At 41.7% G+C, this 25,532-nt stretch overlaps 1 protein-coding gene across 1 annotated transcript in view; it reads right to left on the reverse strand.

Annotated features, from left to right (window-relative positions):
* LOC145458083 (solute carrier organic anion transporter family member 4C1-like) overlaps positions 1-24,384 on the reverse strand; it is a 37,043-nt gene extending 12,659 nt beyond the window's left edge. Inside the window, exons 1-9 of the mRNA XM_080336401.1 lie at positions 24,365-24,384; positions 7,798-8,138; positions 6,897-7,053; positions 6,047-6,153; positions 4,462-4,647; positions 3,366-3,471; positions 3,183-3,307; positions 1,940-2,200; positions 1,146-1,335 (exon numbers count right to left, since the gene is read on the reverse strand). Of these exons, the coding sequence (XP_080192527.1) occupies positions 1,146-1,335; positions 1,940-2,200; positions 3,183-3,307; positions 3,366-3,471; positions 4,462-4,647; positions 6,047-6,153; positions 6,897-7,053; positions 7,798-8,053 (1,388 nt within the window). The 5' untranslated portion in view covers positions 8,054-8,138; positions 24,365-24,384. The remainder of the gene's footprint in view (positions 1-1,145; positions 1,336-1,939; positions 2,201-3,182; positions 3,308-3,365; positions 3,472-4,461; positions 4,648-6,046; positions 6,154-6,896; positions 7,054-7,797; positions 8,139-24,364) is intronic.
* Positions 24,385-25,532: the final 1,148 nt, after the last annotated feature.

Raw genomic sequence — 25,532 nt, forward strand, 5'->3', positions numbered from 1 at the left:
AGACATAGCAAAAGTAACCAAAAACATATGAGCACTTTGAATAGTGAACGTACTGCGTTGCTGAGCTGATCACCTCTATTAATACAGATATCATATATATGTAGGAGAGATGTGGTACCAAGAATTGCACATTGATGTCTGGCCTCCAATTGTCGGCCGATAACAACAGATCTTTTTGCAGGCTGAACACTTTGATACAAGCTCTACCTATCAGACATATATACATGAATATCCGCCTTTTGAAAAAATATTTATGAACGTTCATAATTTGTTGCTCGAGCTTATCATCGGTCCCCAACCGGTGGGTGGGAAAGAATACGACCTGGGGACCCATGAGACATACACTCCATAACTCAAATGTTCCAATTTTTCTTGTATATTATAATCTAATCTATGAAAAGCCAAAGAAGAATGTTTGCTTGCAACTGTCGAGAAATCAGAATAAATATTACCTCAAATGTTGCCATGAAATCACGTTTCCATTTAAGCACAAACTTACAATTTCGAGGGTACATACGCATTGCCCGTAAATCGAGATTTTGATTTCCAAATAGCTCATTATAGCGATAAAACACCACATGTAATTCTTAAATACAGCGTCTATGTATGTAGATATGTTTCTGTTGTTGTATGACTAATGAGTCCAACTATTTTGCCTGATTTGGCTATGGTATCATTAGCATCAACTCTATAAGTTTTGTGATTAAATTGAGAAAAAATTCCATCAAAGGATGTTGTGGAATAAAAAATATGTGCCATTATATAGCGTGATACAAGCCCTACACTTCACATTAAAAATCATTACTAGTTTGCTCGTGTTGAAGGCTATAAAGTAAAATGAATGCGTCGATCGAATTTTTTTACACCCCCCACAACAGAAACATCTTTCAGACATTCCCTTACCCCTTACAGGTCAGGTTTTTTGCATGTGAGGAAAGATTCTGCCAGCATGCAATTGTAGACAAATTCACGGAGTGTAATCATGGGATTATCATAGAGGACATTATTTTCGGCCCCAGTGTCTCATCGGCACCACATCTCCCCTGGGCTGTATATCCATTTGGACGGGCATATCTGAATATCGATTAAAATCGACTGTGACAATTCGAAATCAAATATTTGAAATTCACTTGAAAGGTACATACTCATACGCTGTGTTAACGCCAGCAATCACCGATGCGTCGCAGTGTAATAGTAGTATCGGAGACAATACTATCACGATCAAACAGCACGAGAGGCAGTACTTCAGTATGCCCGGAACAGTCATTTTATACTTCTTCACTATGTATCCTGCCAGAAGATGCCCAATCACTCCACCCGGAACACTGATGCAACCTTTAAAAAAAATTCATCCGTTATGGTTTTGTAGTGGTGGGACCACGTGCAACTCATGATTAATTTAACCAGTTCGATAACATCAAAATACCCTCCTCCTATTTCGTGATGTCCAATTCACGACAGTAATACGAAATTACAGACTTACTGCGCTACAATGATATTGGGCGCATAAAATTGGCCGGACATCATTAACACTGGTACTATCATTAGTCCATGCTTTTCTGCATACAAATTATCTAGAAGTTGGCCCGGTCACTAAAGACTTTCCCTACATAAAATCGGCAGACGGAAAATCGTATTGCAAACCTCAGCAGTTGTCGCAATATGCCGGAAATATGCGCCGTTACGACGAAAAGATAATATGATATTCATGTGATTTAGCAGCGATATGGTCAACTGGTAACGTTCGAGATCTTGCTACTTCACAGAGCAACGAACGGGCAACAAATTTAGATATATATTCATTTTCTGCATGTGTTGAGACATATGCTAAATTTGAAACAAATGTCATCGGGTGATTGAAAAATTTACAAAGCGCTGTTTCTGAGTGTAGCTACATGACGTATTGCGATAAATTAAAAGTCATCTGCCTACTAAATACCTGCGAGAAAAGCGGCGGTACCGGCTGACAATCGGAATTCGGTCTGAATCAACTTCGGTAGAAAAGTGGCGAAACCGCTGATCACGAGTGTTTCTGAGCAGCCCGCTAGCGTGATAAACATCAGAGTCGGATTCTTCAACATATTTATCATTGCAATCGGGAAGTCCTTGAAAGTCTTTCCAAATCCCTCCTGTTCCGTTATCTCGGCTCCTGCTTTCGCGTGTACTTCCGACTCTCGCATGGCTCTGTTATAAGCGGTACCTACGACAACGTATACATTTGCGTTAGAGTAGACGTGTAAGAAAAAGTTGATAATAAAGGTAGTCGGAATTGCCAAGAAATTATAAACTTTAGCTCTTATGCACCTGGCTGAATATATTTACATATGGTTGTTAATTATAGGTATGATTTATTACCCTACTGCCATAAAGGCCAGTATGATAGTCGTTAAGGACACACCGAATCTATTTCGTCTGTGATGTCGGTGCTGATGGAGGTAACCATATCGGAATTTTTAACGGACAGGAATTGAGTACATCAACGATTAGTGTATTGATCACGTTGCTTTGGGAATCGAATATTTGATGACTAGACCACTGACTCCATAATTTGTCTCCAACGCATGAGTCATTCAGACAACGTGACTCACTCATCCCAATATTGTTTGGAATATTTACCTATTCCACAGGTTCCTGTTTGATTGTTTGTTTGAGGTGTTCATGGTGCGCGTAGACTACAATGATAATTTACACCACGCCGGTATTTCTTATTCTTTGATTCCGCAGCTGCCAACTTGTCGCGCGGTCCACTTCCAAGCTTTTGTCAGACACCGCGCTTGCACGGATGAGATGGTGAGGAGAAGTAAAGGATTTAGACTTTTGCTTTAGATTCAAATATAACACAGCAATTGGGTAGATCCGCAACTGTTAAATGATTTGAAATGTCACCTCAACAGAACGGTGCGGATTCTCTTATTGCTATAATAAGTAGCGCCTGTGAATCAATATATGTGGCGTCATCAGTTATTCTGAATTGATTATAAAAGAAAGGTTTACAACGCCTGTTGTCAATCGATTACTTCTTTGAAATACCTGCCTACATTTCAAACCTCGTTTTAGCATGTGTCGGTTATCCCTACCTCAGATTTGAATTGGTAAGTAATTTTGCAATACCTTCATTTCTACTTGAGTAGCCTCAGTGGACTACAATGATAGCCATGGACTGGTCATGTTACATCAAGTACCTGGTAATTGTTTCGGAAAACCTGACATGGGCCCAGTGACAAGCACAAATGCCATTGCGGCGGATAAGAGCATTCCGATCCACCAAGCTCCGACCCATCTGGGATCACTTGGTTCCAATGTTAACCTGAAGAATATTTCTTGGTAGTGAGCGGAGCACAGTTTCTTAGAAGTCGACAACTTACTGATCCATCGCTTCCGGGTCTTCGAAATCCACATATAGAAATAGAAAGCCGCCTCCGAACACATATCCCAATACCGGGCCAAAGATGGACAACGCATTTGCCAGGCCTAAATTATCAAGCGAGCTTTCAACTAATAAAGTATACATAATGTTATTTCAGCATATTATGACAATAATTACGATTAGATTGTTTTATGGACACACTTCACAACTATATGAAGCTTCGAATTCTGTTGAAGTTTGCAATTTGAACATTCTGTATTGCTTGACGTTAAGCATTCTATATCCTTGGCAAGGAGATTGGAATGGAAGAGCTGAAATATCAAATTCCAGTATCTATACAGATATATCTAATTATATAGTTTCCCTGTGAATAGTCGTTGTGTAGAAATAAGAGACAATGAGGAAAAGTCGCTGGGCTTATGCCATATGGGAAGCCGATCACCAAAGTAGAAACAATCCAACAGGAAATGAAACTGTGATTAGGGCTATAGAGACAAAACGATGATGACCTTTTATATTCAACAGTATGGATGGTGTGCACGTGACGTTCACGTTTGTGTTCGTGAGTTTGAACAACCACAGACATTTGGAGGTTCGCGTTCGCAAACGAACCTTGGCAGGTTCTATACTGTGAATCTTATATATATATTACATATTTGGCACGACATTATTGTATATTTGGCTGAAATGATATCCATTTAAACTCTCTGCAAGGCTCCAGCAAAATAAAAAGAAATTCAGCACTAAAGGAACATGCACCTAGCTCTTTTCGAAAATTTCATTTGCTCTGTTAAAATAGTTTCCACGAAATATTGAGCTTTCCGTTTGTGAATATTTAGTGAATCTCTGATGTGCTCTTGGCTGGCAATAAAAATTATCATCTATGATTGTCATCAACGAAATAGATATAAATAATGCATGATGTTGACGAATGTGAAAATATATCAGGCGCACAGGATCTATCTCGATTTAATATGTTTATTGTATCATTAAAACCATGTCGCACATTCGCTAGTTCTCGAGAACCCGAGTTGTGATACAAATAAAACTGATCCTACAATTGGTATTGCTATGACGAAGCGCTATAGGCATACCAAGGTACCACGAAGCCTGTTCTTTCCTCACACTATCTTCAATAAAAGAATATCCAAGAGTATAGAGAGGGGTTGCGCCGGCACCATGTAATAGCTGCCCGACTATAAATACATAGAGGTACGCGTGCAGATTTTCGGAGTCTTCGTTTGATGTGGAACAGTCGATTGGCTTATCGGAGCAAACGTCTGAAAATATGTATATGTTACAATGGAAACGTGTTGGGGAGATGTGGTACCGATGGATCACTGGGACCGAAAATACTTGAAAAATTCTCCATGATAATTCCATGATTACACTCCGTGAATTTGTCTACAATTACATGCTGACAGAATCTTTCTTGACATGCGAAAAAATTCGACCTGAGTGAGTTATGGGGTCTGTGACGAATGATTTGCGATTTAGGAGGTGTAAAGTAAATTTGGATCGACATTTTCATTTTTCTATATCACCTTCCAGACTAACAAAACCGGCTTAATTTTTGATGTGAAGTATAGGGCTTGTATCAGGGTATATAATGGCACATATTTTTTGAATCAATACCATCCACGAGTGGACTATTTTCAAGTCTATTACAATATTTATGGGGTGGGGGACCTATGGTACCATAGCCAAATCCAGCAAAATAGATAGACCAACTAATCACTTAACAACAGAAACTCGCCTACATATATATAGGTTGTAAATCATAGTTACCTGTGGTGTTTTATCGCTACTACGAGGTATTTGAAAGTCAAAATGTCGATTTGCGGGTAATATGTATGTGGCATTAATTTTGTAAGTTTAGGCGTAAATCAAAACATGATTTTATGCCAACATTTGAGTTGATATAATCTATTTTATTCTTGAAGGTCGCTACGAAACATTCTTCATTGGCTGCTGTAGCTTTGCTTATAGTACACAACAAAACAAGTTGACAAATTTGAGTTTTTGAGCGTATGTCTCATAGGTCCCATGATCGTGTGCCTTTGGACCCACCGGGTGGGGACCGATGACACGTTCGAGCATCAAACTTTAAACGTTTATAAATATTTTTTGAAAAAGCGGATATTCATGTAAATGTCCGCGATAGGTAGGGCTTGTATCGAAGTGTTGAGACAGCAAAAGATCTGCTATTCTCGGCTGAAGATTTGAGGGCCAGAATCATTTTGCAATTTTTGATCCATCGGTACCACATCTCCCCTATGTAAGTCTGTAACTATTTTGTGCAATTTGTGACTAGTAACTTGCGACTAATAAAGTAAATGTGACCAATCATACATTATTATGACAAATGAGCATAGTTTTAAAACATATGGATTACAAGTTTTCAGTTTAATTTTTATGTGACAGAATACATTCACATGATTCATCCACATTATTAAAACAATATTAAAAATAGGCTGGTGGCATCAAAAGAGTGTTGGAATTCCAGATGCTCATGATAAAATAGCCTCTTCTCTAATGCAGTAAATTAGATCATGTGGAATTGCGTCTTGTCTCTCATCTCCACTATAAGTTTGGTAGACTGCGGTACTGCACTATAGTAAGAGTTACTTTTGACATTGAAATTAAAATACTACTGCCTAAATTCCAAGTTGTTCCTACCTGAAAATCCAGTATCATACTGGTACAGACCAGTTATGAAGTGAGGCAGCGCGAAAATAATGGCGCCAAATCCTAGAATCACAGATCCAATGGCAAGTAAACGTGGCCTTGAATAGAAATTCATTTCTTAAATCTATAAAACGAAATATTATGAAACTGTCTCGACAAAATTCTATTGCGATAGACCAGAGGCGGGCAGCATACGGCCCACGACAGGATTATAAGCAGACAGTTTCCCCGGGCCTTACATGATGATGTGGCCCGGGTTCTACATACATTGGCGAGCATACATATTCGACCATGAACATCAACAATACAAAGCTACGTTCCAATCTAACTGACGTTCACGTGCAGTCTTTACTAAGGGTTTTTACGTCCGACATGCAGCCAGTGTTCAAAGAACTTTGACAACTTTGATTGACCACAAATATCTCATTGACTTCAACATCTATTGAAGTACATCACGTTGATAAATTCGTTGAATACTCTATTTGGTCATTATATTTTAAACTTGAAGTTTACATTAAATACGACTTATTTCTTCTATAGGGGGTTAAATACGCTATTAAAGTTCGAGTCATGAATCACGCCCGCTGATTGGAGAAATTGCCCGTCCCCGCGATGGACGAACTCAGTTCAGTGAAGTACGCTTTAAATATGCTATTAACGTTTGATCGATGCATGCCTAATTTATGAGACAAAATGTGTAAGAACTAGCAAAGTTTCTGATTCCTCGTGCTACGCAGTCGTGTGGAAGTCACCTCATATAACCACTTGGTGGACCAAAAATTAGGAGCTTTTTCGTATGTACCCTACACATAACACATTTGCATAAAATCTGAAGTGGTACCTGTGAGCATGATTTCCGTAGTAAGTAACAAAAAGGCACAACGCGAAAAATGCAATGTCGTAACTGCATCCTATGATTCCCAGTTCAAAGCTGGTTAATTCAAAACGACGCTCCAGCGTAGAAAGGCTGACGTTAATCAAGCCATTCACGAGCATTCCTAAAATAAATAAGAGTTTACGTTGGAGCTTCGCAACAAATCGATTAGCAAGGGATAATGATATTGTGGTTACTTAATATCAGAGATGAACTAGCGTCATTTAGATTCGGAATCGATAAAACCGAATTGAAGGTTCGGTTAGATTCAAATGGGATATATATCGTTGAACTATTTCTGCCTACTGGATTCGAATTTCGCCTACTGATAATTTCATATGTTCAACACGTAACTGACAAATAAATTGTAGTCGTTTGCAGACTTGGACTTGTATACATAATACAGAATGGATTCTGGATTCGGATTTGAACCCGGATTCGAAACTCATATTCGAGAAAGGGGTTTGGATTTGAAGGTTTCTAAGGCTGGACTGTAGCCTACCCTTGGGGTGTTTATCTATCTTCGTTTGAACGCAAAGCCTTTACATAGAGATTACCATTCCACATCGTCATAATCATGTGAACCAACATTATATCAAATATGATGAATATGCCTAATGAAGAGATAAAGATCGCAATGAACGCAAATCAAACTTACTTGTGTCGACGATAAGGCTTCAACGCAGTTAGCATATATTGACATTGTGTATACAAACATTACATCTTACCAGATGGGTACAGGAAATATGTCGTTCATTAACCACGAATCATGAGGTAAATAAATTGATTATTGTGACGCTAGATGAAAAGTGACAATTGACTTTTCAAAACCGATTGTCAGAGACACTATTACCGATAGTGATCTTACCCTGCGTGATAGAAAACAGTCCAAAGGACACGAGAAAACCTGTCGGGTTGTTAAATCTTTGTAACCAGTCAGGCGTGTAATTCAACCAGCCGTATCGTCCTTCATCTTCTGTTACGTAAGGTTTGATGTCCAACGATTTGACCTCCCTACCCGTCTTCTCGCATTTGATGGAGTCAGCATCTTCGCTGCTTTCGCGCAGGGTCACGCTCCGTTTAGTATCCGTCGTATCATTATCAGCAGTCACTTGATTATCCATTATTTCGATATGCACATCAACTTGGATTACCAACTCACAAAATGGTTTCACCCACTCGATTGCATTGAACTATAGGAATTGTGATCTGTAAGTAGCATGGAAATATTGAATATTTTTGGGAAATTGTAGCAATGAGGTGAGAGAAGAAGCAGTGGCGAACGCCAAACATGCAATAGCCTAATCTAAATACCCAAGTTTAACATCGGCAATAATTTGAAAGTAAAAAGCAATATATTTCGCTAACAGCGTTTGCGGAAAGAATATGCGCTAACAGTACATTTTAGTGGCAACGACTTTACTGGTGACCAGCGCATGATCATATTGGAAAAAGCCTATATGATTGGATCTTGTATGTTATTCACTCCAACGACGAGGAAAGCCCACATATATACTATATAAAACTTCGTAACATGGTAATTTCGAGATCAATAAATATCTTACTAGGGCAAGTTTATGTTGCAATAAAATCGCAAGAGAGTTGCATTTAATTTTACCAAAAGTTGCAGTAGAAGTTGCATTCACAATTTTGTTGAATTAATAGGCTATGAGATATTTGAAAGGCTTCGTTGTAGAACTTAGTTCCTGCAGAGCTGTCAAATTTGTTACTTCGCCATTTAACGGTCTGACGGAACCGCCAAAATTACATTTTACCCGGCACACAGCAAGAAAATTACGCAATGCGGTAATAAGTCCCCCCCTCCCAAAAAAAGCCAAACAGCATAGCGATAATCCCTTCTTCCCAAAACAAGTCGAATAACACACCCCGAATCCCCTAGATCTACGAATGTGACCAACGGTATTACATAAAAACTCACTCTTGGGGACTATAACAAAATAAATAGCCCAAAAGAGGTGACTCAGTGAAAATGTAATTTTCGGCGGTCTCGCCTGGGCGTTCGTGAAATGGGAAACTATTTCTAATTTAAACGACAGAATTAATAAAGCTGATTCATATATATATATTGTTCGGGCACAGTCGTGCTTGTGAGGGGTACTTGAACTTCTTGATTACAAGACATTGTGTCATAGATAGCAGTGAGATGTAGCTAACCCATCATATAGCTCATTGTTATACAAACCATACTGGAAATAGTTTATAGCATGTTTTTCAATCACTCCTTTACATGTTTATGCAATATTTGATAAAAGTTGCAGTAAAAATCGGCATGAAAAATAGAGAAAAGTTGCATAAAGTTGTACTATAAAATCGCTCCAAACAGCTTAAAACATCAGAATACATAGATTCTGAGTATCTAGGAAGCTGTCGGAAGCTGTAAAAAAAGGTTGCAAAAGTTGCCCTACATATTAAAATGCGCGCAGTATCCAAAGCTGTTGATGATTTGCATATATATGGACGCTCTACCCAGTTCACGATAGGTTTACACACCTTACAGCTGGGTTACCTTATGTCCTCCTTCAGGAGGATTTGTCCACCTTTTCCAGGAAGTCGAAAATGTCCTCTGAGGATGCCTAAATGTCCTACTTTTTGGATATTAATCCTACTTTATAACTTCGACAGCCAGGCTATTGGACGTTATAAACTAAAAAACGCTATAAATGACGCGAAATACGTAATGCGGACGTTCGAGCGGGTCATTCGGGATTGGCTTGAAAAAAATGACCTTTTTCTAGTCACAGCTGTATCGTTACAAAGTGGGTAATTCAGTAGTCGAGCCTAAAGAGGACCATTTTCAATCACAGGATTTCCAGTACAAATTACAAAATCATCAGTTTTTCAGTTCGTTAACCAAACTTTTATGATTTGTAATAAGTGTCCTCCCTTCCGGACCCAAAAATATGGTAACCCTACCCTAAAGTTTTCGTTCTGCAGCGGAAAATATTGGATGGATACAAGCTCATCATTCGACCAGAGAATTGGAAAAGCTGCGGTCAAAATATAGCCCAAAAGATACTTAAAGTGATACTGCAGTAAGCTGCAGTGTATATAGCAGTGGTCGGGAACCTTTTTTGTCCGAAGAGCCATATTTGCCATATTTTTTCCTTCTCAACTCCCAAAGAGCCATACATGTCAATCAACTGTTACGTCGCAATTGAAAATTCGTGACGTCATGGTAGCACCAATTCGAACTCACTACATGGGATTCCGCGTGTGAGCCATATTTTCTTTGTAAAAACTGTATTTATTGCTCGAAAATGAAGCTCGAAACGAGAGGTAAGGCACATAGGGCCATGCCTCACTATTGATAACGCAATTCATCGTAGGTTGCTTATAATTTATTATAGCTGATATTAATCGAATGTGACTGCCGCACTGATTCCGAAAACCTAAATACTTATCGACTATTCAGTTCTCAAAGTATTCGGCGGTAACATAACATTGCGCTACACGCATACATTTTATCGCCGGTACTACACAGAGCTATATACTTACCATCAAGAACGTGGATAGGCATGGCGTTACTTTTTTAATTCGAGTTAGTAATTGTGAATGTCACATCCACAACAGTTCATTTCGCGCCGTAGATCAGGAATACAATTTGTATTCGAAAACTGCGCTTTGAAATGGGCGTCGCCGTGTCTGCTATGCTCTTTGATTAATCAACGTGTCGCATAATGCAAGACTTCGAGTCGGGTACATAAAATTTGTGATTGGTATTGGCCGCCGGCGTGACAGTCACTTGAATTTGATGATTTTGAAAACAGGGGGTCCGAGCCCCTAAACCCGAAGAGGGCATTGTTCTTACCTCTCAAAAACTTGTTTATACTGCCACAAGAATAATTATTTTGTCCGTGATGAAAATTTACCAACAAGTCGCTGCAATGTTGATCAATTCAGTACAAAAATAAATATTTGGCAAAGAGCCATATCTTATACCCAAAAGAGCCATATATGCAGGCCGTGTTATTTTTGGCATTTCAGGAGCCAGATGCCAAAACTGCCAAAAATAAAAATTTGAAAATGCCAAAAATAAGCAATTTTTGGCATATGCCAAAAATAACACGGCCTGCCAAATATAGTGTATTTCGTTCATGGTTTTGTGTTAACAGGACCGCGTTACAAGCGAGAAGAGCGTTTGTGAAAGGCAGGTTTCTTAATCTGGGTCCAGCCCACCCATTAGGGGTGAAAGCATGGTGTCCTAAATGGTGTGGGCACAGCGAGATTGAACGGCTGACTGCATTTGGTTTACGTCATACTTTCCATTTGTCCAAAGGCAATTTTACGACCATTTTTGACAGGCTTGTCGAGCGCTAAATTTGATAAAACGGGTATCAATGAGAAGCTGCCGCAGTACTGATTATTAAAATATAAATTATATTCTGCTCATGGAACTGGAACCCCCAAAATCAACCACGATTTTTGCATTCTGATCGAGTTGAACATTGTGACGCAACAAACTGTATGGCCATTTCTGAGCTGCATAGTCTCGTTTTGCCAGACAGTCTTGTTGCGTCAATGTTTTTAAACAAGCTAACCTTCCCAGGACTCTTCCATGCGAGTTGGTAATATTGAAGCCACCTGAAGTGACAAAAGTCCTCCGAAAATATATCAGAAGACTGAAGGAGAAATGATAGTCGGGCTACTAAATAGAATGTGTTAAGAGACAACACAGGAAACTCCTGGAAAAGGATCGGGAAGAAAATTGTTTCCGCGATGAGATCGATGGCACTGGCGAAGTGATCTCTTTTCATGATGCATGGAAGCCGGTTCTGTCCTCCAAAGATTTTGATCCTCTGAAAACCTTTTGTGGATGACTGGCAACATTCTTTCCCTCAACGGCTACTGTTGAAGCCGATATTTCCCAGATACGCTGGGCGAGAAATGAATTTAGGAGAAACTTAGCGGACCTGAGTTTGCAAGCACTGTTACAGTGCAAACGATTTAAGTCTATCCAACAGCTGTAACAATCAGCTGTTGAGCGTGTTTGTTAGGCTTTTCTTTCTTTTTTTGCTTATTGGCACCGATTCCGATGGATACTGCACATTTTGTGGTCTCGTTTGATATTATTAACCTATGAAATCGTTAGGTTTTTTCTTCTTATTATTGTTTGTTGGCACTGATTATACGTGGATGCCGCACATTTTGTGGTGTCTTTTGACAAACTAGAGCAAATAACGCGTTTTTGTGACTAATTCGAGGCTGAAACTATCTATTTAGAGAACGATGCCAAAACTGCCAAAAATAAAAATCGAAAAATGCCAAAAATAAGTTATTTTTGGCAGTTTTGGCATATGCCAAAAATAACACGGCCTGCATATATGGCTCGCGAGCCATAGGATTCCGACCACTGGTATATCGGGTTCATTTAAAACAAAAATCAATTTAAAACAAACGTGTTCAAAACAAGGCCCCTATTTAATATCTGTTTGTTAGTGTTGTTGTTTTTTAAGCCATTACGTCACGAATATTAAATTGTGACGTCATAATGGATTGACATTTACCATTGAAAATATAGGGTAAATATAGCTTCTTTGACGAAATATCTGTACTATCAATGTTGAACCGACTATTTTGAGAGTTTTGCCCATCCCATATCGATATACGTCGGCGATATCGGGTGGAAATTGTCCGTAGGCTCATACAACATGTTTTTGGTAGAGTATTTACACAATTATGGCATAATTTTACAACTTGAAAAACACACAATTTTGCATTTTTTAAAATGCCGTCATTTAAAACACTGTTTAAAATATGTTTTAAGCATAGTGCTTTAAAACACCGTTTGTTTTAAATACATCCCTAAGTGCATGTAGATATTATTATCAATTGATTAGGCACCGCAGCCCGCAATGATTGTTCTCTTATAAATGTAGATTTGGCGTCCCTCTTCAGATTGTTTGCCGTTCGTAAGTTATTAATTCCGTTTTGTTATGTGTGGTTGCTAGGTGTTAACTTCTATGCATGCATAGGCCTTTCTCCGTAATCACAGGCGACCACTATATTTAAAAGCTAATTACACGACCCAGTTTCATTCGCTGTACTTGGATATTCCTTCGTCACGTCGTATATCTTAATACATGTAATATCTACCTTCAGCGGATCATCATTTTTCAAGATCGGTCGTGGGAGTTGAGTTCAATCGTAAAGGTAGTTCCAATAACTATCCGTAAGTTAGTAGCAGTTTCATAAAGTCAAAATCAATGCTATATCATATCGTAAACATAAATCGCCCGTATTTGTTATCTGCTGTGTCTTGTACATTCGGATACATATTTAATGATCCTACTATCCCCCATTACAATTCATATCTAGATTTGGTTAGCACTTACACCGCTACAAATTTTCATTAATTAGTGTCTCAACTTTTCACAATGCACACGCATAGCAGGCGTACCGTGTTAACCCAACCAGAACGGCCGGCCTCGAGTCCAAATTTCAATGCATTTCGAAAAATGTTCATAAAATCCGAACCACGAGACTTGAACCGACACCCAATATATCGCTGTAATCGTGAAACAGCCGCCTAACCAACTGAGCTACTCTCAAAGCGAGAGAGAAACAGGTGATGCCCCTATACCAAGAAGTGTTCTCAACTTTTTGAAAATAAGAGAGAATTTGCTTCTTGAATTTGCGACTACGTCATACATAGACGTGCTCGGGATAGAATCATCGCCTGACTGATTTCACAGCAATATCAGGATTCCAAAATGACCTGAGTGAGGTTCTTACGATAATACAATCGACTGTAACGACCGCTGATATACCGACGGCTACAGTTGGCCATAGCGCGATTGCTGCCAGGCGTCTCGCATTCAGCGCACATACACGCGCCGCGTGTTATTGTAGTATTGACGACGTTCATTCAATGATTCAATTCACAGTGCCGGACGCCGATGTATGTAATCGCTTCGTACGAGTTACTAAGTACTAGATAGTGCTTTATCGAAACACACCTTGCTCTTGTACAACAAGTAGAACTGAATATATATTGGTTGGATTGACAGGTAGTCATATCTGCAATATAAAATGCAGTGTTTCACTGCAATTTTACTGGGCATTTGAAGAAAGATTAGGTCATACGGGGCCTACGATAACTCATCGTAGGCCCCGGGTCATATTATGCAAGCCTTTCATCGACAATGGTGATGTAGACAATCGCTTTGAGACAAGGGCTGTCTATCGAACCAATAGGCATCCTGATAACCCAGCTATCACGACATGCGCATCGCAGCAATCAGTTTCGAAGTGCACAACTCGACCGCCGACTCTACATACCTATTTATTCGCTAATTTGACAATGGACATTGAACATTCAACCATATTTAGGTTTTGTTCTCTACCATGGGCCAGATCTGAAACATTTTCACCAGAAGTGAAGCCATTTACGGACATAAATTTTCAGTCATATCGATTGCGCTTTGGAGATCTTGTAGCTCGCTGAACTGAATACTATCATGTTGGTAATGCTGTATTAGTATGAAAAGGAGCAATCGATATGCGTAATCTGCAACAGCGAATCTTCGCTAATCACAACAGCAAATATATTACCGCGTGTTATTGTTTGGGTGATAACATAGTATCGCGGACGTTGAAATGATTCATTTCACAACGCCGGTATATGTAATCGCTTGTCCATCCTTTGTACGAGTTCGTGCCATGTGTTGAAACTAACATTGCTGTTGTACAACACGCGCATCGCAGCAATCAGTTTCGAAGTGCGTTCGTGACCGCAGACTCTACATACCTCGATCCGCTAAATTGAAAATCGACATTCAACCATATTTTTGTAAAGTAATTTATTGCGTGGCGCAATATATGCCATTGGCTTTGCTGGTCGTCAAATTTTCATGAATGACCTGCGCGTTGTGGACGGAAATCTCGAGCAGACACGAAAATACCTTTCAATACCAGAATCGCGACCGGAGCTTTGATGTGCCGGTGCATTTCGTTTTATTCGCTAGGCTACTACGGGAAAGACGTGAAATATTTTCACCAGAAGTGCAGCCATTTACGGACATAAATTTCCTGTCATATCAATAGCGGAGATCTTGTAGCTCGCTGAACAACATCATGGCAGTATTGGTGTATTAGTATGAAAAGCAAAAATATTCAATATGCGTAATCTTCAACAGCAACAGAAAATACATTGCTAAAACCCGCGCATGTTATTTCCTAAAATATTTTTACTTCCAGTTCAAAGAATCTTCTGTGCGACTAATTATTGATTATAAGTATTCCAATAGATGGGCAATGTGCATAACCAACACATGTTAGGAGAAAAGATCTGCAAATGAATTTGATGTCTCGGCGATGCGCTGATTTATGTCACGGGCGCTGGTTTATCTCACGCGCGCACATTCACGCGAACGCCGTGGCGAATTGTATTTTGCGCAAAACATTTTTATGTATTCAATCTGCATTTTGAACAGGTTATTCGATAGTATAATATGTTATTTATGGCTCGACGTATGCGTATTGATAATGGCTATCCATCTGGAATAGTTGTAATTGTCTACGACCAGAGCAACTCAGGAAATTTAGGATTAAGTAAAGCGTGTTCGTGAAAATACGCTCAGTTATCATTAATGAGTGTGCCGTTTCGATCGGGTTAACGCAAAGTACTACCTATGTGGCACTAAAGATACTGAACAGCAATTAAGAATGCACGGCACCGAAGTTTCTAAAATGGAACATCTGAAGCTAATAAAATTATTCCGAATCTAATAAAATTAATCACAGCACGAGTTCCATTGACCGACGATATATGTAAAATCGAAGCTCGTAATTTAACCCTCAGACGTAACTGAAATTGCTGATGCACTAAGATTTCAAACTACGAAGTAATTCACATTTCTATAACTCCAGTTGCGAATGAACCTATCTCACGCGCAGCAAACCTATCGCAGGGATATTTGTTTGCTCTCATGCTGCGTTATATCAGATCTATATTTCAGGACTCTGGCCCAGTCATATACGGCTTACTAATGTAATCAGCTGAAATTACAATTTACACATACAAAACAAAGGTCAGACAGGTAACCACGTCATCGTGTATCAACAAACATTACCTGTTGATCGGCGTACTTCGGAAATCGTGCTTGCTCTGAGGAAGAAAACCTCCGTAGCAAGCATGCCTCCGAGCCTCCGTAAAATTTTGGATCATGAAACGATTTCTGATTACGATGATACCTCCTGAAGAATGACATTTCTCACGCGTTCAATATACTGGTACAGCATCTGCCTGGCATGGGCTCAATGTTGGATATCAAACTGAATTTATCAAGGTTAGCAATTTGCAATCACAAACTCGGCTAAGAGTGGATTCGCGTCGCCGTTGATATTATTAATCGATCGATGCCGACCATCCAACAGAGATGAGCATGGATTAGGATTAGGTTTTGAAAAAACAGGATTTGTGAAATTTTGTCGGATTTGGATTGGATTTGGATTAGACATTTTTTTCAGAACGGATTAGGATTTGGATTGGATTTAACTATTCTCTGGGAGATTGAAATGTCGTGTGGCGAATGGCGACAAACTTTATTCAGATCAGTTATTAATGTACTTATGGTTACGAAGTTACCTTGAATCAAGTGAATCGTTGGCTGTGAAAGAAAATTTCATTGCATAAATTAGTATTTTTCCTGAATTTCCAGTTGGAATCGGATTAGAATTGGACATGGACTTGAATATGAAAAAGTTCTGGATTAGGATTAGGATTTGGATTTGAAGGTTCGGATTTGGATTGGATTAGGACATAGAAATTTCAAATCCGCTCATCTCTGCCATCCAACTCATGTCTACTGTCTAGATATAAATCACGTTGACACTTCGTTAGAAATACCTGTGTACGAGTGGGACGTACACTTAAAGGGGCACTGCGCTCTAAAAATGATGTGGTCTCAAATTGAAGGTAAAAATGAACAAAAATTTTTGGCCGCATCCATTTCCTTCAGAACGCCACCGTAATGGAGCTGCAATTTATTGAAATTTCTACAAGACCAGCTGCCGCGGCTGCTTAACCCGTTACTTGGCACGATCTCTTCACCGTCGCACTTGCTCGACGCGATTAGGCAGTCATGCAGAGAACGAATTTTAGATAGTTGTCAGCCGATGTTATGAAGGAAATGTGTCTAAGTTTCGTTCTCTGCGTGACTGCCTTATCGCGTCGAGCAAGTGCGACGAAGAAGACATCGTGCCATGTAACGGGTTAAGCAGCCGCGGCAGCTGGTCCTGTAGAAATTTCGGATCACATGCACTATACGCCGTCATTTCCCGTACACAGGGAACACGAGTAAAACAATGAATCCCCATGTGCATTAATGATTCCCCATGTACATCCTTTTCTCCAAATGCCTTTTTTCTTTTTCATTCTCTCGAATTTCCAATGAAAAAGTGCTGACTCAGCGTATTTCTAGTTACGAGGTTTGAGTTTTTTCCGTCTGCTCCCATTGTAGAGCATTTCGCACCTCTTCATAATGTACAATTTTCTTGCCTTATAATCTCGGCAGGAATGGGTCCTTTGCATAGTATCACCTCAGGGTTTTGTGATTGTAGCAGAATGAGCCCTCTGCTTCTGGCTTCTGCAGCATTCACGTGAAAAGCAACATTTTTCATTTTTGATTTCCGCGCCTTTGTCTTACTCAGATGAATAAATTTCCTATTAATTCGTTCAATGCCCAATAATACGATGTGTCTCGCATTTGATTTAGTCGTCATGTGGTACAATACGTCGTTACCTCTGTACTCCTTATACGGGGGAGGTGTTCCTCTGGTGTGTCCGTGTGCTGCGGCCAGTCCCGCGTCCGAAACTATAGCCCTGTCACACTTTCTCATGATGGTTTTAATTTCTTCGATATCCATCCGCATCCCTAGTTTTCTTTCGATTATTCGACATGTCTCTTCCCAAGGGTGGTATCCATCGATTGAGTCATTGCAGTGCTCGTGTCGACAGTGAAACATCAATGCTCGTTGTATTTTTCCTTCTCGGGGCATTGTCTGCGGATACAGAGGTTTCTCATGTTCCGGAATCATGGTCCAAACGTGTGGATCGTCTTCCCCCGCGGCCATCTCCATCCAGTAGGATCGAGATAATCCATCTGACGTGAACACCTGCAACGTACTTAGATGAATTACCTCCTTTATCTGAAATCCTGAGAGGTGATTTAGCCATCTCTGAATCAAAGGTTTCGGACTCGGATTTTTTGCCTTATCTGTCGTCCTTTTGAGAAGCCCAAATACTCCCGTGTTATCGGTGATTATCGTGAAGGGTAAAGCTCTCAACATTGACTGCCATTTTTCCACCGAATCCTTTAGGGCTTTCAATTCTTTTGTGCATTGATCATAGGCTTTTGCCGCTGAAGTTGCCCATTTCTGACTGTAATAAGCGATTGGGTACACCTTTCCAAAAGGCGGTTTGCCCCCCACCTCCGTTTGAAAGATTATAGAACCAAATCCTATTTCGGAGGCATCCGTTTCCACAAAAATGGGAAGATCAGGATCCAAGTGGTACAATACCTTAGTATCATCGAGGGATGCTTGTGCCGTTTTGTAATCTTCCAGCAATTCAGCGGTCCACAGTACCGGCGTCACTCGCCCTTGAGTTGCCGGGACCTTTCCTGTCAAAGCATCGAATTTTGCTAGCTTCAAGCTCAATTCTGGGATATGTTCAGAGATGTAGCGGAGAGCGCCAATCCACCCCCGTAACTCATATATATTGTGGGGTGGGGAAAGTTCTCGTAAAGCCCTTATTCGTTCGGGCTGAACTTCAATTTCTTTTCCCGTTAAGGTTGCTCCCAACAGGTTTACCTTCTTCTTTCCAATGAAACATTTGTTAATGCTCACCGTCAATTTCATTTTGGCAAGTTGTTCAAATAACAGACGCAAGAGCAGCAAATGGTCGTCTACTGTTTTTGTGCTAAGAAAAATGTCGTCTATGTAGGCCTCCATAGGCGTCGCATTCTCCTCATCCGACCGGCCATTTTGCTTCATGTGTTGTTGGTATCTTTCCGTGATGGGTTTCACTACGCATTCCTGCATATTCGCGCTCCAAAAAGCTACAGCTGTTTTGAGCCCCATTGGCATTTTACGCCATCTTACGTGCATCCCTTTGATGGCTATACCCACATATTGCTTAGACCTTTCCGTGACATCCATGTGGAAATAGGCCTTCTTCAGATCCAAGAGAGAAAGTACTTCTCTTCCTTGGGCGAGCTGTTTTACATCTGGCACTAACGGCGGAGGTACTTCTATTGATTTTATAGCCGCATTTAGGGGTTGTAGATTCTGTACGACCCTCCATGCTTGTTTCCATCCGTCCTCCTGCTTCTGCCTCTCATTCATTTTCTGAGGAACAACAAAAATAGCTAACTTCCATTCGGCAAAACCTTGTTCGATGACGCCTAAATCCAGGAAGTTCTCTACCGCCTCCTTTAATGCCTTTGCCTGGCCCTCCCCCTTTAGATTATAAGGACCAGAAACAAAAGGCTTAGTTGAAGGATCCTTAAGCTCGATGTCGCATGGATACTTCATAGTCTGTGGGGCGCCAAGGTGGCCCCGTAGGTCTTCGAGTTCCGACGCAAAAGGCGCGTAGACGGCTTTCCAGACATCATCTGGAATGATTGTGTTTTCCGGAGTTGTCAAGTCAGGAGGTTTGTACGGGAGTTTAGCCAGTGCTACTGATTGTGCACAGAGGTTCTCGAGTTCCGTTTTTACGCTCGCATTGGTGTCCTTTTGTAGAATGTATGTGGTAACTGGGCCAGCCATAGGCTGATACGACTTTCGTGATGTTCGGGGTTTTGGTGTTGGTGGAGAGAGGGCGAGGTCCTTCGTTGTCAGCGGGGATTCCCTACCTTTCCAATCTGACCTCTGAGCTCGGTGCGTGCCCGCACTTACCGTCACGCCGACGGACTCAATCTCCGCCGGGGGCCCTATTTCTGGGGAGACGTGCATCCTAAAATCCCCAGACTCCTCGTCGGTCATATCCAGACCCGTGTCCGGTTGACCGACGATAGCTGCTTCGTTAATACCTTTTGGGAATGTAGTTAAGACATGAGCTGCCGTAATGCTACTATGGGCCGAACAGTTACATTTGTCCGGACAAGTGCATCTACGAGAGCTTTCAGGACCAACTCTCTCGCGTGGGTCCTCATTTGCGCCAGCGGGGATTCCACACTCGACGTCTTCAAGAATAGTGCCAGCAGGGATTCCTGACTCGACACTTGGAGTTTCCCATAGGTCTTGTGTGACGTTAGTTGCGCTTTTCAACTCGTCGTTCGCGCCAGTGGTGATTACCATCTCGACACTTGCGCCAGCGGCGACGGCTGGCAACGATGGCCAGCGCGCCGATTCGACGCTTACCTGATTTGCAGCTTCCATCAACCCATCGTTGGTCGCAGTTTTGCAAAGACTGCTTCCGACTTTGGTTCCATTCCGTTGATCACACGAGATATCGTGGTATAATGTTAACAAAGACAACTCTTCATTTGCGTTAGACGGAGTTTTGAACTCAGTCGCTATGTTTGGTAATTGCTGTACCTGATCAATCCATTTCAATCCCACAATATTGAGCGGGACCCCTTTCCCGGTCGCAAATGGAACCGACAGACCGTCAAAATCGATTACTACCAAGGAATCAACGTGGGATGAGCCACCTATACCACGTAATTTCATGTCTAAGGGTTGGCGCTCATCCCAACTTCGTGGGTATTTAGTCTTCGCGACATTTTTCATTATCAAATTGGGGATGCTTCCCGCATCAGCCAGGAATTTTGTACCAGTAGTTGTATCAATTAAATACAAGAGTTGGCCGCCGAACAGTTCCGTGAAATCCGGCTGCAAAGGGTCATCCGGTGTATCAAGGAACGTAAATAGGGGTAGGGAATCATTATGTACAATTTTTGCGTGTTGGGGTAGTAAATTATCTGGGAGCTGATTCACCGGATCAATCAGCACCCCCATGCGTTTTTTGAGAGTCGAATGCCTTGATTCAGTTCATCATCCGTCCAATATGAAGCGTCATATCGACGTGGACGATTATGATATTGTGGTTCCGTCCAGGCCACCTGGCTATTACCCTGGGTTTGGTGTGCAGGCGGTCCTTGAGGACCCCATTGATCCCTATCATGCCAGTGGGTTCTATCTCGATTTTTTGGCCTGTTATCATAATAGGCTTCACACAAAGCGGTCCTTTGTGTAAATGAGGGAGATCCTTGCGTGGCAAGATACTGGTCAAGACCCTCAATCGTTAGCATGTTATTTCTTGTCAGGAAAGATTTCCAATTACGTTCCGCCGATTCTTTGACGCTTGGGGGCACTGGACGTGCTCGCGTACGAACTATCCACCCCTGGTGTTCATCATAGGCGAGAACCTGATTGTTTAGCCAAAGTATAAATTTAGCCACACAACTACGGGACTGATGTCCCGGGGCCTTACAGTAATAACACACCGAGAGTGACTGGCCTTGAGAGGGATTCAAATACAAGCCTAGAGGTGCGAAAATATTAGGGTTTCCAAGAAAATTGTACCTCTCACCTTGGCTCTCCGCAATGTTGCGGGCCTCCCGGCTGCTAGACGGAGTAATTTGCGAGCTGTCTACGCCCATTCCTGAGTCCTGTGTGTTCGCCATTCGAGGACTACGGTTTGAAGTGCTTGACCTTTGACTAGAACGTCGTGGTCCCGTGGTTTCGGGCGGCGCATTACGAACATTTGGAGGTCGCTCTTGTCTTGACCTCGGGGCCTGTACTCTTCTGCCGCGTCCATTTCCATTCATGACGTGCGTGGGTGGACGGTTGATCCGAGCGTTACGGAGTGGATTACGGCGTGGTAGAGGGGTTTGGCCCGTGCCGGTCAGTCGTCGTGGTGACATTTGTCTTGGCGGTCCAGGGGGTGTCCCGCCCAAGACATTCGGTGGCGGCTGGGGTGGGGGTGATTGCGCCATTGGCGGCGGTGTCACACCTGGTGGTGGTGGAGGAGGAGTATCAAGTCGTCCATCCTCGCCACCGTGGGTCGGATAGCTGTGTACTATTGGTCCTGCAGGCTGAACATTATATATATGTACCGGCGGTAGGGAAGGCTTCGTTTCACGTGTTTGACCAGTTCCCCGATTCTTGGAACGCGTCTCCTGTTCGTCCAGAAATTCGGAGTTCCAAACAAGCTGTAGTTCCTCCGCAACTTCCCGCCAAGTCTTTTTTTCTTCCCAGCCTCGTAGCATTAGTCTGAGTGCCTCTGGTAATCGTTGTCGTAGATTTCGGAAAAGTCGCAGTCCATCCTGGTTATCCTTAATGTCACTTTCCATGTTTATTTCTAATTGTTTCAAGGCGCTATTTAGCAGCGGTAGGGGTTCGTCCTCCCAGCGGTAATTTCTACGGAAATCCCCGATGATCTTTTCATCATTTACCAAGCCCTGAGGGTTGGATAAAGAAAGGGATCTCATTACCGAAGCCCACTCTGCTTCCCCCGAATTTGTGTTGAAGAAATTCCCCAGTTGGGTTGCCTGCTTGTGGCGGCCAGCATCCCTTAACTTCTTCTGCATGGCGTTTGCCAAAATAACATCAGCATCCGTGTTTCCTGGGCCGTGACGTATTCGTCTCATCGAATTTGCCATCCATTTCAGAAGTGGCATGTCTCCAGGATCCATCATAAGCTGAAGCATCTCTTTTTCCGATTGGGGTTTAACGGGTATGGTGATCATCGGGGTTGTGACACCAGGTTGTTGTCGTGACCGTTGTGTCCCAGACCTTACACCATTATCTTTTGGAGTAGAAGTAAAACGAGGCATATTAGGGTACCCGGGGCTGTGAGATTGGCCCTCATCAGAATATTCGTCAGTAAAATCATCATGGCTGTAGCTGTCTTGGAGTGACTTTTGGTAATTTCTTATCTCTTTAGCCAGACGTCGCATTCGAAAATCGATGTCGCCACTCTCTGAATTGTTCTCCTCGTTTCGCTGGTCCTCCTGTTCCAGAAATGTCACACGTCTAGATTCGCCATCCGCACTTCCTGCCCTCCTTCGAGAGTCTACCACTGCCCTACGACGGTTCTGGCGGTTTTGCCATGCCCGATAGCCTTTATACTTGTCCAGAGGGCCCTCTTCAGGATCTGACTCGGCCCGGGATTCGTCTCCCTCAACCCTGACAGTGTTCGGTATTTCGCCGGGACTCCCTTTTTTCTGCTTGGCACGCGCACCGCTGTCCACATGAAAACACGGTGTCGTTCCCTTACGGGAGCCTAACAACGCGGTCGGCCCTGAACTAGGTATCGTAGGGTATACAGCCTTTACCGTATGGCAATCTAAACCTTTCGTGACCGTCATTGTAGGCATTTGCGTTACGTCGTGTAATGACTGTTCAGTAAGAGGATCGTACGCTGGAGGATCGTAAGCTGGTGCGTTTGGTAGTACAGTCAAAACAGGAGTTGGAGTTCTTTCCTTTACAGCTTGCGCATGTGATTTTCCGAGGTCGAACTCTGACGCAAGAATTTCATTTAGTACTTCGGTAGAGACTTTCCCGCTAACTTTTGTGGTGGCATCGCACACAGCTTTGAGGTCCGCTTGAGCTTTTCGTACTTCTTTCTTTGCCTTTTCCAGCCCTTTCATAGTGTCGGGCAGGGTCGTCTTAACTTCTTTTAATAAATCTGCTTGTTCAGCAACATCTTTAGCAAGTTGCCTTTCTTGTCGTCGAACATCATCATGACGTTTTTGCGTCGCTTTTAGCAGCCTGATTCCTTGTTCGAGCTCGCTGGCCGCTTCTGACGACTTTTTCCTTTTAAACCTTCTTAACATTCTTCGCATAGCACTTCCTATTGGCTGGAGGAAGTACTATTGACAGCTAGTTGTATATCAGAAGAAGATTCGTCAAAAAATGACGTTGATCTGGGTGACGTAGCAGTAGACGTAGAATTGGCGTGAATAAGCGTAATTTCACTACTGTTCTCCGTTGGTCCTGGCGACGCGCTGGTAGGTGTAATATTTGTAGTGTTTAGCGTGGATTCACTACTATTTGGCCCAACAATTGCGTTCAACAGATCAACAAACGCTCCTGGCGACACGTGTAAATAAACTGCTGCCAACGTAATCAGGAGAGATACAAATGATGAAATCAAGGATATGACAAGTACCAATTTTGCGATAGTCGTCTTAGAGAGCATCGATTGGTCAACGTCTGGACACCGGAAGTATCCCAGTGGTGCCTCCAATTGTGTTTAAAGTGCGGCTCCGATAACGATCGTTATTGCGAGTAGTCCACACTTGGTTCGGTATACTTCGTGGTACAAAGTTGACTCTTTCTTTTACTCTTGACGTACTCAGATGTTGATTGAAGCAATAGTAGTTGTAATGTTGTTTCTTGTCAAGTTGACAATGACCTTGAGGTCCAGAATTCTAAACTAACCTTGATAACTGGTAAGCTTATACCTTAATACAACCAAATACTCCAATCGTTATCATGCAGACAGAATGAGGTATCTAAGCAAAACTCGGTTAATATTGGCATATAGAATATCCATCAATTATAACACAAGATAAAGCTTAAACCTATTCATATTCATGCACGAATTAATGTATTTTAAATACTCCAAGGTTTGTTTTCGCATATAAACTATGCGACGGCCTTTCCTGCCGAAGTGGTATCTTTCAGGGTTTGTTAACACATAACTAATGTGACGGCCTTTCCAGCCGAAAAATAGCTCATAGGTTTGTTTACACATATAATGCATGTGACGGCCTGTTCTGCCGTAAAGCAGCTCCAAGGTTAGTTTACACACATAATGCATGTGACGGCCTGTCCTGCCGTAAAGTTCATTTATGACATATCGCTACATTGTACACCATTCAATCACAATAGTCATGCACGAACTAATGTTTTCTGTTATATCTCTGGGTTCCTTTAGTATCGGTGTGTATAAGCTTTTTATTCATTCGTATGTACCGTGTCTCACAAACAATAGATTTGATTTACCACGAATCTTTAACTCTACACATGCTCCAATAAGGTAGAGGTTCCTAGCTTAGTCTAAGGGTGCGTAGCTAGTTATAACGCGTAACTCCGGGAGGTTCCAACATTAAGGACTTCTTATCGTTGACCCGATTAACATGGCCATATGCCAATTAAAGTGCACTTGTTGATACTACCCTTAACAAGGTGTTGCTTATTCGAACACTGTTAGATACCCAGGGTCCCTTTTACGGGTTTCTGAAGAATACCCTAAACATTTCTAATCCTAGGCTTCTATCCCGCTAGGGTGAAGGGTCCCGACACTAATATAGGGCGTGGTCGGTGTATAACGCCTAATTAAAGCCTACAGGCGTAGTACTCGCTATAATGTTACTGTAGTAACAACCAATTATTCACACAATAAATGTTCACTAACCCATACACATATCTACGACATAAAATGTTAGCGCCATTTTAAAGCAACCTGATGGTATTGATCAAAGATACAGTAAAGGCAGTGCTTGAACAAAATGGCGTCACTATGCAATATTACATCAAAGTAACCCTCACATGAAAATACCAATGTCCTGTTATGACTCGTGCGTCTCGTCATCATGCCGCAGATTGATTCATGTCGTTGTTCGTCAA

Source organism: Botryllus schlosseri, chromosome 2, assembly GCF_051294905.1.
Source record: "Botryllus schlosseri isolate E-star chromosome 2, Bs_hap1, whole genome shotgun sequence".
Taxonomy (NCBI): domain Eukaryota; kingdom Metazoa; phylum Chordata; class Ascidiacea; order Stolidobranchia; family Styelidae; genus Botryllus; species Botryllus schlosseri.